The sequence below is a fragment of the Sitophilus oryzae genome, unplaced genomic scaffold, assembly GCF_002938485.1.
Source record: "Sitophilus oryzae breed Bouriz unplaced genomic scaffold, Soryzae_2.0 scaffold_151_pilon_pilon, whole genome shotgun sequence".
NCBI classification, from domain to species: Eukaryota; Metazoa; Arthropoda; class Insecta; order Coleoptera; family Curculionidae; genus Sitophilus; species Sitophilus oryzae.
The window spans coordinates 1,381,443-1,396,230 of NW_022146192.1; the positions used below are offsets into that span (position 1 = coordinate 1,381,443).

Genomic DNA, 14,788 nt, shown 5'->3' on the forward strand with positions numbered 1-14,788 from the left:
TTTTAAAAAATCAAAAAACTAATTGCACATTCTCATAGCCGCTTTATCTACTGACGGACTATCTGGTAGTATTTTCAAATTAGTTGATAATAATTTGTGAAATACATTGTAACATAAGCCAACTTATTTTCCAACTTAACTGCATTTTTTATTTTAGGTTTTGAAAGAATTCAGTCTATTAAATACAACGACTTTATATTTTTTTTTATTTTGGGTACTTTAACAACAATAAAACTATTTAATTATTCTTCCGACTCTGGATTTTTAAATTATTTAATCTGATTGTATTTATCGCAACAATATTGATGCGTTAAGTAACATCGAATACGGAAAATCGAGCCAGTTGAAAGATTCAAATAAAATAATATTCAGGTCGGAAATTTTAAGATATTATTTTTAACTTGTTTTATTGTAAATTTAAAATCTCAGTGTACGAATCTCAATCTCGTATATATGCATCATATAAATCTTAGTTATTATAAATAAATCAACTTCTACAAACTAGTTTCGAATATTCTACATGTTCGAAGGATTACCACTCTCCCTATTGCACAATTTTTTCAATTATATTGTGTAGCCTTTTCAACAGATACTCTTCTTATACTTCCGAATGCATTTTATACTCCTTGTTGTAAATGTTGAGGTGTATTGATTTCACTTTTACAAATGACGTCAAGTAATGCCCCCGCTCCTTGGCGATAGGTCCAGGAACCTTGCTGGCCATTATACAAAGATATTTTCAAGAGGACATTTTCTCGCACAAGTGGTGCTGCCAATTCACCAGTTAACAGAACGCTGGAGTTTGCCAATTCCTACTGCACGGATTTTGATTTTTTTTCTGATAATTTGTTTGCCTTAAAATGTACATTAAAATGACAATTTGTGAGTGTATAGTATATCCAGATATTATACTCTTGAATAGTAAATTTGTATTTATAACTTAATTCCTTTTTTCTATGGTTTAATATCTATAATTTAATTTTTTACTTTTAATATACACATAATATACATAATTACATACTTAATTGTGTTAGGTAATAAATTATTCTAAATAAATGTGGATTTGAATCAGAAATAAATATGATAATAAGTTATGAAAATGAACGTCTCTGTTGTTATAAATAAGCATTCGTGAAAAAATTAAATAAAATTTTATGGTGTTAGTTTTAACCACACTGTCTAATACCCATTCAAAATTCAGTTTTTTAGTATTTCGTATTCGGAGCAAGTATTATTAAGTAGTGTTATTAATCAACGCAAAAACAGTCAATTAATCTAGTTTGAATACTAGAATCATATTAATTAGGTTCTCTTTAACTAATATTTAAACTATTTTTTACTTTTAATTAAACTATATTGACAATATTAGTATCTTTACTCTTTCAAAATAATCTAAAATGTCAATATTCCATGGGTATATTGATAAATGAGGCCTAAATTATAAGAAAATGCATTTTATACGAAAACTTGAAGAGTTGGGTAAAAAGTGGTTAAATACAATTTGATAGACCATTAAATTGTGCATCGGATTCTCATAAAATATAGAAGGTGTTCTATTTAAATTAAACAAGTTATTGCCGTTTAAAGCTAGAAATTATTTAAAATAAATTTTTAGACACTCTGTATGAGGTAGTATTATTTTTATTATTGCAACACAATAACTGACCAATAAATAAACCTCAGTAAATATTTAATATTAAAAACTTTGATACTCTTGGAGAAATGAAGCCTTAAAATTTTTACTGCAATTTCACAAAATTGAAAATATTTCAAAAACGGTAAGGTTTAAGTGTGACAAACCTTAATCAAATTTACCTTTATTTTAATCGTAGAAACTAAAAATGTAATAATATACAGAGTGTTCCATTTAAAAAAATACAACTTTGATGTTTTTTATTTATTTGGGACACTCTGTATCTTGTAAAAATATTTTTAAATTGTACCTCTAATAGAACTTCAACGAACCCAAAACTTACAATTTGCAGAAATCTAATCGTTTAGCGAGGACCGCGACACTTTGGAAGTCGGAACCTCGGTTACAAAATCGCGGTATTTTGTCGCGGTATTTTTCTGGAACGGTCGCTATTGTAACGCGACTCACGTGGAAGCGGTATTCCCATCACTAGATTCAATATTTAAAAAAAAACAGAGCCGGACCTGAAATTAGTTTAAATAAAAAAAACAGTTTAAATGCCTGAAATAAAAAAGAATATTAAGTGTGGCATATCATTGTACTCACGAGACCGAGTTCTTTCAAAACCGGAAATTAAAAATGCAGGTCCGTGTTTAAAAAAATAAATTGGCCTATGTATCACACAAATTATCAGGTAATTTGAAAATCTTAAAATACTATCAGATAGCCTTGATCTCGGCCCTGATAAAGTGGTTATGAGATTGTGTAATTAGTTTGATTTTCTAAAAATAACCACAGGAAAAAATAAAATTTACTTTTAAGAAAAAATCCGTTTTTTCCAAATAACTTAGCTTGACATTTTTTAATAAAGATAATAATATAACTTTAACTTTTTGATAGCGTCTTGGTGAACATTCAAAGGCGTAACTTTGCCCCAATTTAACCGTGTTCGTATCTATTACGATTACCGAGATACCAATGCTCGTATCCCGAATTGGTAGCACCCTGTAGAGATAAATTGTGTCTAATAAAATTATTTTGATTCCAAAAATACCTAGTAGTTCTCAGTCGACGGAATATTGGGACACCCTGCATAAAAATATTCTTTTGTTGGTTTTTCATTTCACTTTTATTTTACCTATGGTTAGGACCTGTTTATCTGGATACATCATAAAGCTTAACAAGAACACCAGTTGCAAGATAGCCTGAGGTGAACACTGGAGAAAACAATGGAACAGTCTTAGTAAGGAACTGTTCGTATCCTCGTCCAACATTCGTCTGAAAAAAAAAGAATAATAATGTATAATTTGGTATTACAAACTACTACTATTAAAACTACTCTTCAAATATAAAATGATATCGGCAATTTTGTCACCGACAGCAACGACAGAGTGTGTACGAATTCGGTGGAAAAATAATACCCAATGCGTTCGACAATGGTATAAACTAGATATGAAACGGATAGTTGTTTGGCCGAATACCAAATACCGGATATTCGGTGATATGGGAGACCGGATGGCTGAATATCCGACCATCACAATCGGTTCAATTTGGGTGATTTGGCCCGAGAATGATTATATCGACCAAATATCGACCGACGAGATTATGCGTGGAGTGGCGATTGTCAAAGAGCGCGATATAAGATCTTATTGGAGTATTTAAAAATGACTGTGCGAGTCTTCTAACAGTGACCGTTCATCGCCATCTTCCACACTTGCTAAAAAATAGAAGAAATGAAACTGATTCAACTGTTATTCGCAAATCTCACGACACGTACTAAGAAAGATTGTTTCAATGAAATCGCAGATGAGAAGGAAAAGTTAATGTCCCGATCAAGAGAAAACCCCAGTTGCAAGCGAGATTGACTACTGCTTGAAAACAGTTCGAATTGATCACAGCCGGAACACTTATACTTGGTGGTCGGATAGTTAGATATAGAAAGGTTAGCTATACATTAAGATAGAAAACAATTTATAATTATTTTTTAGTATATACGGTGCATTCAAAAAAAGTGTGACGGATATCACACAATGTTTTTTAATGCAATAGCTTTTTTTTATTTTTAGATTCTGCGTAAAATTCTATTACCTTTTTTTAAATCATATACCCAAAGTATAATACGGCAAAAGCAGCTGCAGAAAATGCCACAGAACCGTCGCACAGTGCTTCGAACATATGGCTCTAGAGGACAAAAATGCAAAACTTCTCTTTTATAGTAGGCAATTTATTCAAACTAGGTTTATTTGACACAAATGATGAGTATTCTCATTGTACTAAATGATGATGTTCTTAGTCCCACGTTTATGAAAAAAAACTTATAAATAATAAAAATGTTGGAGCTGTGTTCCATCTAAGGAAATAATAATTTATAGTATGAAAGCGGTTAAGTATTAAATAAATCCCTGTGATAAAAAATAATTGAAATAACATTAGAACATGATTCCTACAATATAAGTCTAATATAAGATAAACATGTTTTTCTTTAATGAAAAAGTAACATTAATGTTATATTTAATTTAAAAAAACTTAAGATACTATAAATTTACTTTAGGACAACAAAATGCATAGATCGTAACTACTCTGATTCAGAAGAATCACTGCTGACAGAATCTTCCAAATTTATAGTATCCAAATCACAGGTAGATGAAGTATCCTAAGATATTTCTGTACATTATTTTCTAATATGTTAATTTTTAGCGTTGTAACTGTTCTTTTTGTTGGTATGAGGGGTTCGGATGTTAATAGTTACCTCTTTAATAGACAATATCCATATATTATTTTTTCCTTTTCTTGGGTATGAGGTTTTATAATAAGTTGAAAGATGGAAACTTTTTTTATGTGACGTTTCGCTCCAACATATTGGGCTTTTTCAGGCACAAGTGGTGTCTCATTTGACTGGAAGGTTCATCAATATCTAATAAAGAACACATTTTTTGAAATACAAATAATTTTGAGTTCTTGTCCTTATCATCAAGCCAAGTATTAACCAGATCGGCATTGCTTATCAATTTTACTCCATCTGAAAAGTATTATAAAATAAAGTTCGTCGCAAGCAGACGCAGGTGAACTATACAAAAATTAAAAGTGTATGAATATGACAACAAAAATATTCAATAAATACGATATGTTTTGATATGTTTTTTTAAATGCCTTTTTGAAGTTTGAAAACGTAAAATTTTTATACCCATTTAAGAATCATCTTAAAAAATAAATAAAAACTAAACAATCACGAACTTGTTTAGAAATAAATTTAAAGTACAGGGTGGGTCAAATTCGACGCTTTTTAAATGGAAACATCCTTTTCTATAGGAGATAGACGAAAACTAATATCGGTGTCTGTAGCTCAATTTTCATCAAAAACATGATGGTGAAAACCGCACATCAATATCTGTTACCGTTTCGGAGTTACGGGGTGTTTTTCAAAAATGTGCATTTTGAACAAATCGCTGTAACTTTTTTGCTATGGAAAATTTTGTATTTCTATGAAAACATTTCCAAAGCACCTTTTTACGTAGAATTTAATGGTTTAAGTATAATTTTTTTAAAATTAATAATTTAAGAGTTATCAACAGAAAATTTGAATTTTTATTTGGGACACCCTCTATATTTTTAATTAACTGAAAAGAATTTAAAATTACCTTTCCAAAAATATAGCACACTTGATATTTTGTTATAATCCCCTTCGAAATATAGAATATTTAAAAGTTCGCCACTTTTAACTAGTAGCACAGAATATCTAGCTACGCAACAGAAAAATACTCGTAATGAAAGAGCTAAAATTGCACAAATAAAATACTAGATGGCGAGGCAATATCATAATCAGAATATAATTGGAAATTTTGAACTTTCGGTTTTAGATCGACGGCACGTCGACGGCCTTGAAGCTCGCCTAAATATGCACAGTTGCCAGATTCAAAAAGACCTTTAATTGGCATCCCATTCTTTTTCTGGTGTATAATAGTTTCTTTCTATTCTTCTTTTCTTGTCAGACACACTTATGTTAATTGTTCGTTTGGCTTTTAAAATAGTTTTAAGTATATTATTACAAAACATATACTCAAAAAATACATTTTTAATATACACAACCTTACATTGTTAACTAAGAAAATACCTTTAATTACCTTTAAAATATACAGGGCGATTGATAGTGATATTTATTAATGCTGGAAAGTTAGTAATGAAATATAAGTTTAATAATAATGGAAATAATTTATTAAAATGCAGTAACACACAACAAATCTTTATAAAGAAACGTAAGTATACCAAATTAGGGCCCAATCGAAATCCAGGAAATGATATCATAATATTGTACTCCACTCGATATGCTTCAAGGTACTATAATATTGCAAATTTACCGAAGATCCGTAGTATACCAAGTTTAAGCCCAACCGATCGCCAGGAAATGGTATCGTAATATGGTACTATATTATGGTACCTCTTGATATGCTTCACGGTACCATAATATTGCAATGTTATCAAACATACGCAAGTATATATCAAATACGAGCCCAATCGAACGTCAGGAAGTGGTATCATAATGTAGTACTATAGAAGGTACCACTTTATATGCTCCATGGTACCATAATATTACAATGTCACCGAAGATACGTAGTATACCAAGTTTAAGCCCAATCAAACGCCATGTACGTAATATGGTACTATATTATGGTACCACTTGATATGGTTCATGGTATCATAATATTACAATATGTCATCAAAAATACGAAATTATATATCAAATATATGAGCTCAATCGAACATCAAGGAGTGGTAACATAATATGGTACTATAGAAGGTACCACTTTATATGCTCCATGGTTCGACAAAATTATAATGTCACCGGAGATACGTAGTATACCAAGTTTAAGCCCTATATCAACCGCCATGTATCTAATATGGTGCTATATTATAGTATGGTACCACTTGATATGCTTCATGGTACCATAATATTGCAATGTCATCAAAAATATGCAAGTATATATCAAATACGAGCCCAATCGAACATCAGGAAGTGGTATCATAATGTAGTACTATAGAAGGTACCACTTTATATGCTCCATGGAACCATAATATTACAATGTTACTAAAGATAAGTAGAATACCAAGTTTAAGCTCAATCGAACGCCATGTATCGTAATATGGTACTATATTATAGTATACTATTTCCCATATAAAATGACAGCGATCTTCATTTCATAGCTATCGCTAACGCCGTTTTTCCCCGATCATACGGTATAAAGTATGAACACAATTGAACGTCAGGAAGTGGTATCATAATGTAGTACTATAGAAGGTACCACTTTATATGCTCCATGGAACCATAATATTACAATGTTACTAAAGATAAGTAGAATACCAAGTTTAAGCTCAATCGAACGCCATGTATCGTAATATGGTACTATATTATAGTATACTATTTCCCATATAAAATGACAGCGATCTTCATTTCTTAGCCGTTTTTCCCCGATCATACGGTATAAAGTATGAACACAATTGAACGTCAGGAAGTGGTATCATAATAGTAGAACAATACTTATTATATTGTCGCCGAATTACAATCAAAATTCAGGATTCAATTACAATCAAACGTCAGGAACTGATTATTGAACCCCAACTAATATGGCAAGTTAAATACGTACTTAAACCTGACTAAACGTTTGAAAAAAGAGCACTGATCTATTTTAATATGTTTAAATGATGTAGCAAATTTGAAGGTAGGATTTATCAGAAAGTATTACAATATGAATTACACAATGGCAACACTGCCCAAAATTCTTTTAAATTTCGTTTGTAGAAAACTATTTTCTTTTAAATTTATCGCCCTCTATTATGTAGTAGCGAAACTACCGCATCAAAATATCTGATTTGGAGACAGGCTTTTAAAGCCTATCTCCTTTTGATACCTACAATTTTATACATGTAACGAGGCTTCTGTTGCTTAGCTAGATATTCTGTGCTAGTAGGCTTTGGACCCCTTATTGATGATATGTCCTTAATAGAACTCAAAAACATATTTTTCCAGCAAGACAACGCACCGCCTCAGAACGCTGAAATTATCAGCAAATTTTTGCAGCCAATTTCAAGAATAATTGAATAACTAACCCAGATCCCAGCTGTTGGCCGTCGAGGCCGCCTGACTTAGTGCCCATGGATCTAATCCTATGGATATATTTGCGGAAGAATAAAGGTTCCTTATTCTTCCGTATAATCTAGACAAGAATTAGAAATACTTAGCAGTTATGAGGGAGTATCTTTCACCCCCACTGAGTTAATGAATTCCGTGAGAAATGTTCAAAAACGGCCCAGTCTGGTCTGTCCATAACAGCAGACGGTCGATATGTCGAACACCTGTAGTAAAATCTCATGTCTTGGTTTGCTATTTATTTTTATTGTTATTAGATATAGTTTAAATGTGTTGATGTTGGTTAAATATATTTTAAATTGTTATAAAATTCTGCATCTCGCAATAAATACTATTTTCGTTTTAATTGATTCTCACAGCTAGAATTTTTTTGCATTACAGCCGGTGCCGTTCAAAGCCTACTTATTTAAAGCGGGCGAATTTTTATATACTCTATATCTCGAAGAGGAATCGAACAAAATATCAAGTGTGTTATATTTTTGGAAAGGTAATTTTAAATTCTTTTCAATAAATTAAAAATACACAGGGTGTCCCATATAAGAAATCAAATATTCTGTTGATAATTCTTAAATTATTAATTTTAAAAAAATTATACTTAAACCATTAAATTCTACGTAAAAAGGTGCTTTGGAAATGTTTTCATAAAAATACAAAATTTTCCATAGCAAAAAAGTTACAGTGATTTGTTAAAAATACATATTTTTGAAAAACACCCCGTAACTCCGAAACGGTAACAGATACCGATATGCTGTTTTCACCATCATGTTTTTGACAAAAATTAAGCTCCAGACACCGATATTAGTTTTTGTCTATTTCCTATAGAAAAGGGTGTTTCCGTTTAAAAGCGTCGAATTTGACCCACCCTGTACATTCCTTGTTTAACAATATCTATAGTAGCTTTCAATTAAGTACGTACCATTTAACTCCATAATATACAGAACTACTATGAATGTTATTCTTTTCACTGATAAGATAATGATCGCAAAATTTATTTTTAGTGAAAATATTTACTAACAAAAAACGCTGTTTATGAAAAATAATATACAGGATGGTTGAACATTACTATAAGTATAAAATTACATATTCAGATATTAGTAAATTTTAACTTTTTTTCGATTTTTGTCCATGGGACGAAGCACTGTGCGTCGCTAGAATTTTCATTCTATATTAGGACATTTTTCGCCAGTGCTGCCACCATCGGAGAATACCGTAAACAGCCGACTAAACATTTGTTTATGTATTTAATGGGTTTAAATAGCGAGTGCACAAAAAAATTGTTATAATATTATTTGAAAAGTATTAGTAAGTGCAATTTGAGAAAATTCTAAAAAAATGTAAATCTTTTGAGATCTTCAGAAAGTCTAATGTGTAAACTTTTTAGATAAATAATAATAATAAGAAAATTTATTGTAATTTGTGTACATAGATAAGATACAAACAACAGAATTATAAAACACAATAAACAAAAAAATAAAGAAAAGAAAAATATACAAATTACAAAAAGACTGGAAATACAGCATAACTGATCAAGTTCCAGCCTTGTTTAATGCATTAACATGTAAATAGCAATAATATAAAAAAAAGAAAATATTAAAAACAAATTTGGGTTTGCTTAACAAATTAAAAAAGGAAAAAGAACAAACTTAAAAATAGAAATTATATGTAACATTGTTTAGGAAAACACTAAAAGGAAAGAAACGCTGCTCAAGTATAATTTAACATTGTTGATCTAGAAGGTGTCGCTTTAAATGCGATTTAAAACTATGAACTGGCAGGTCTCTAAAACATTTATCGATGCCATTATACAGTTTATAGATATTGTACGTAAAGGATCTTTGGAATAATGCTGTTTTATGATAAGGTGGGGAGATGAGCCCTTTATGTCGCAAATTCAAATTATGAACATCTGTTCGAAACTGAACCTTTTCGTATAAATAAGGACACTTGTAATTAATTATAGAATGATATAAAGTTAGCGCGTGATATTTTCGTCTAGTTTCCATATTCAACCAGCGAGTCTCATGAAATTTGTATGATATGCGATCGAATTTACGAATTCCGTATATAAATCGTAGACATGGCTTCTGTACACGCTGAATCTTAGCAGCATCAGCAGCATCCAGACAAGGCCCGTAAAGAACATCGCAGTAGTTAAAATGACTGAGGACTAACGCATCGGTGAGTTTCCTCTTAAGTGACTTATTCAGTATATGACGATGAGGATAAAGCATTTTCAAATTCAAGTAAGCCTTCTGAAGAACCCTTGTCACGTACTTCTTAAATCTCAACTCGACATCAAACTCCACTCCCAAATTTCTAGCAGTGCGTACAGATGTAATTTCGACGCCATTAATTTTAATTTTTAATGAGCTCTCAACTGCCTCGCGGTTGGTCCCAAAGACCATGACGAAATAACTAAATCATGTTTATAGGATGTCTCAACCAAACTGGAAATTTCTTCATTAATTATTTCATTAGTCCTGTCAACATCGCTTGAGAAAAATGAGAAGCTGAGCTGAGTATCATCCGCATATAAATATGACGCACAACGCCCCAATCGTGATGCAATTTTCGCAGCGTAAATGCTAAACAATAACGGACCCAGTATAGTTCCCTGCGGCGCCCCTCTCATAATGCTACCCCTTGGCGACACGACCGTTCCTATCTGAACAAACTGAGATCTATCCGATAAATAGCTCTCAATCATTCCGACCGATTCTTCCGAAAATCCCATATATAACAAAATGGCCAAAAGCAATTCATGGGAAATGGTATCGAATGCCTTAGAATAATCAAGCAGTACCATAACCGTTGTCTTGCTCACGTCACTCATTCTCAGAATGTCATCTGATTAGTAATAATACTTGGCTATGGTATTTATTAATGTTTGTATGGCTCAACTATGGTAGCGATCATATTTTTATGCAACGGTTTTGCTAGTCGGGATATAACTATCTGGCCTGTAACAATTTTTTTAAATGTATACCGGGTGCGTCTCAAAAGTGGCTCACCCCCATAACTTTTTTATTTTTTCAAATAAAAAATTGAGATTTGGTATGTTAATATATGAAATAAATTAGGATTGATTGACGTATTCAATTGTTTTCTGTCACTTCCTGTTTCACCGGAAATGACTACAACTTTTGATTTTTAAATGGTACCCTCGGTTTTTTGTTGCATTATTCGATAGAAAATGATACTCTGAATAGAATGAGGTATCATATGTCAACTTCGACATTTTCGCATATGGTTTATTTGAAATTATAACATGCGGTTCATAACGATAATTTGACTCGAAATACCAAGTGTGTGGTATTGACATTTGAAAAAATTGAGATGTGATTGAAAATACGATTTGGGCATCTTTTAACCAGCCAGGACAAGGCACGAATAAAATTAGACGATCAAACAGCCATGGCACTTTCGATTGAAATTTAAAATTAAATTTTGTTTAAAAAAATGTCAAAAGTTGACATATGATATGTCATTCTATTCAGAATGTCATTTTCTACCGAATGAAGTAAAAAAAATATCGGGGGTGCCATTTAAAAATCAAAAGTTGTAGTCATTTCCGGCGAAACAGGAAGTGACAGAAAACAAATGAATATGTCAATCAATCCTAATTTATGTCATATACTAACATACCAAATCTCGTTTTTTTATCTAAAAAAATAAAAAAGTTATAGGGGTGAGCCACTTTTGAGACGTACCCGGTATGTTACGGTTAAAGTTCGATGTCCGGTTAATGCCGACAATAACAGGTTAATGTTTGAGTTTGGTTATGTCCTTGGTTGTTTTGTTGTGTATTATTCTCGAGATTAACTGGGTAATGTCGACATTAACCGAACATCGGACCTTAACCGTAATATATATAATTATAATTTTAGAACACATCTGTTATAGGGATTCGATTTATAATAAATGAAGTAGCCCCACTTGTGTATTACGTCGATTTATTATCCACTCAGGAACGCGGAGCAAGATCTTTATCTACCTACCCCACGCTCAGAGTTAGTTAAAAGTTCAATATTATACAACTCGAAAAAAATGCACCTCCATCACCTGCCATTTGAAATCAAATCCATAACATCATTTTTTCATTTCGCAAAGCATTGAACTCTTATTTACTAGACAAGGCTTTCTACGCCGTAAATGAATTATATTTGAATTGAAAATCGAATTTGATCTTGAAAACACTGGTCTAATGTTTGCTATTGCTATATTTACTAATGACATCGAAATTAATTTATTTAGAGAACATTGATATTTTGCTATAAACTGGCTAAATATTTTTGAATATTATTTTAAATTTTTTGTTCTTTGACATTGTAAACATTTATAAATGTTTATTTTAACAATAAGACTGACAATATTATTTATATAATGTTTTGTATTATCTTTTGTTTGTTTGTTTGCGTACCTTGTTTTTTTTCTACTTTGTTTGTTAGTTTACCTTTGTCTACGAATTGAAAAATTTTTTGACAATAAAGGCATTTATTATTATTTGAATTATGTAATTCTTTTTCTCGGAACAGGTCCGGTGCGGTTTAGCTGACTAACTGAAAAAGCTTTTGGCTCCTCCCAGCTACTTCAAGAATTTTCGGACGATGTGACAAGTTTGCAACAATACAGCTCGTTGTCCTACTTTTGCAATTGAGCATGGTAAATTAATCTCTTTTAGATTTTTTTGGAATTCTGTGCTGATAATTCCCTTCACCGAAATTACGAACGGTAAGATCTTTACGGTCTTAAGATTCCACACGTATTTTAAATCATATGATAAATTTTCGTATTTTGTTATTTTATCTGTTTCCGTGTGTTTTATCCTGTGGGATAATGGTACTGCTATGTCAATTATAATGCCCGTTTTATTGATCTTATCGATAAAAAGAATGTCGGGTCTATTGTGGTCCACTGTCCGATCGGTTATAATTGGTCTGTCCCAATATAAAACAGCATCTCTAGATTCCAGGACGGGTTGCGGGGAGTACTTGTAGTAGGGAGGTGATATTTTGCTCAAGAGTTCTGATTTTATGGCAAGTTGATTATGACGTCCAAGATACGCATTATCTGCTAAGGTAGAGCAACCAGACGTGATATGTTCTATTGTCTCCCCTCTCATAGAGCATTTTCTACATACATCAACTACGTCTTGTTTTAAAACGTTCTTTTCATAGTTTCTGGTCCACATAACTCCGTCCTGGATGGCCATCATGAAACCCTCGGTCTCAGGAAACAATTTTCCGTTTTTAAGCCAGGCCAATGACGAATGAAGGTCGACCCCCTCAGACTGAAGCGACTTTGGATACCTGCCATGCAGAGCGCCGTTTTTCCATCCTGCAACACGCTCCTCTATCGAGATGGGTTTGTCAATCCGGTTACGGTAACTTAAATTGAGAGGAGTGTAACCTTTATCCTGAGCCACGATTAGCCTCATTATTGCACAGTTGGAGGACATAAATCGCTGCCTCATGCCATTTTCCTGTTTCAGGCATAGATCTTTTATGTTTAGCAGGCCTCTCCCACCCATCCTACGAGAAACATACAGCCTATATACAGATGAGTTTGTATGCAGATTTCTAAATTTTGTTAATTGTCTACGGGTAAGGCGATCGAGATCTTCAAGGTCGGTATTTGACCACTTGACCACTCCAAAGGAATAAGTTAACACCGGTATTGCCCAAGCGTTTATAGCTTTGATCAGGTTATATCCAGATAATTTTGTATTTAAGAGCTTCATTAGCCTGGTGTTATATTTCTCACGAATCTCCCTTTTAATTGTTGTGTGATCAATTGTTGAATTTTGGGCTAGTCCCAGGTATCGGTAAGTATCTTTTGGCGGAAGCTGCTTAATGTTACATATGACTTGTTGCCGATCTTCAATTTTACCCCTTTTGATGTTGACAGTAGCACATTTGTCAAAACCAAAGGACATACGTATGTCCCTGCTGAAGACTTGAACAGTTTCTATTAAATAGTTGAGTTTACTCGGTGTTTCCCCATACAGCTTCAGGTCGTCCATGTACAATAGATGGTTCAGTCTCTTTCCGTTTCCTTGGTCGATCTTGTAACCGGCGGTTGTGTGGTTAAGCAGTGTTGACATAGGGTTCATTGCCAGACAGAACCAGAGTGGTGAAAGTGAATCCCCCTGGAAAATGCCCCTTTTGATTCGTACTGTACCGATATGTCGGCTTGGCAGCTTAAGGTCAGTTCGCCACTGTCGCATTAGGTGTCCGAGCGTATTTATAATTCGGGGGCACACTTTATAGATGTCCAGAACTCTAAGTAACCAGTCATGAGGGACCGAGTCAAAGGCCTTGCTGTAGTCAATATATGAGATGTTAAGGTTCTTTTGCTTTTTTTGCACTTGTTTTAGTATAATAGAATCTATAGTCAATTGTTCTTTGCAGCCCAAGGCTGCTCTGATACACCCTTTTTGTTCTGCTTCAAATATTTGGTGTGTTTGGCAATGTTGATAAAGTCTCTCGTTTATTACAGCCGTAAATAACTTATAAATTACAGACAGACATGTGATAGGTCTGTAATTTTTTGGGTCCTTGGGATCGCCCTTCTTGAATAACAAAACGGTGTTTCCATTGGACAGGAATTCTGGGAAAATGTGTGGATCATCAAGCGCCTGCGTGAAACATCGGGCCAAAGCACCGTGAATAGCTGGGAATCGTTTGAGCCAGAAGTTCTGTATCCTGTCCGGTCCCGGCGTCTTCCAATTTTGGGTTTTCTTAATGGCTGCAGTGATGTCTTCCTTCGAAAATGTATTGACTACCATTCTAGGCACATTTAGAACTTTGTCTTCGATGGTACTTATCCAATCAGCATCATGGTTAAATCTCTCCGACTCGGCCCATACTCCTGACCAGTAATTGCCAAAAGCTTTGACGTCCACCTCAGCAGTATCTTGTTGTACTGCAGACTCATTCTCTAGCTTTCTAAAAAATTGTTTCTGGCTTTTTAGGAACTCGTTATTCTGTTTCTTTCTTTTATCTGTTGCATTG

The 14,788-nt window shown here is 33.0% G+C and overlaps 1 protein-coding gene across 1 annotated transcript in view; it reads right to left on the minus strand.

Moving 5' to 3' along the window:
* The window catches only part of LOC115878609 (XK-related protein 6-like), a 265,525-nt gene that overhangs the window by 123,765 nt on the left and 126,972 nt on the right, over positions 1-14,788 (minus strand). Inside the window, exon 3 of the mRNA XM_030895161.1 lies at positions 2,772-2,911. Within this exon, the coding sequence (XP_030751021.1) occupies positions 2,772-2,911 (140 nt within the window). The remainder of the gene's footprint in view (positions 1-2,771; positions 2,912-14,788) is intronic.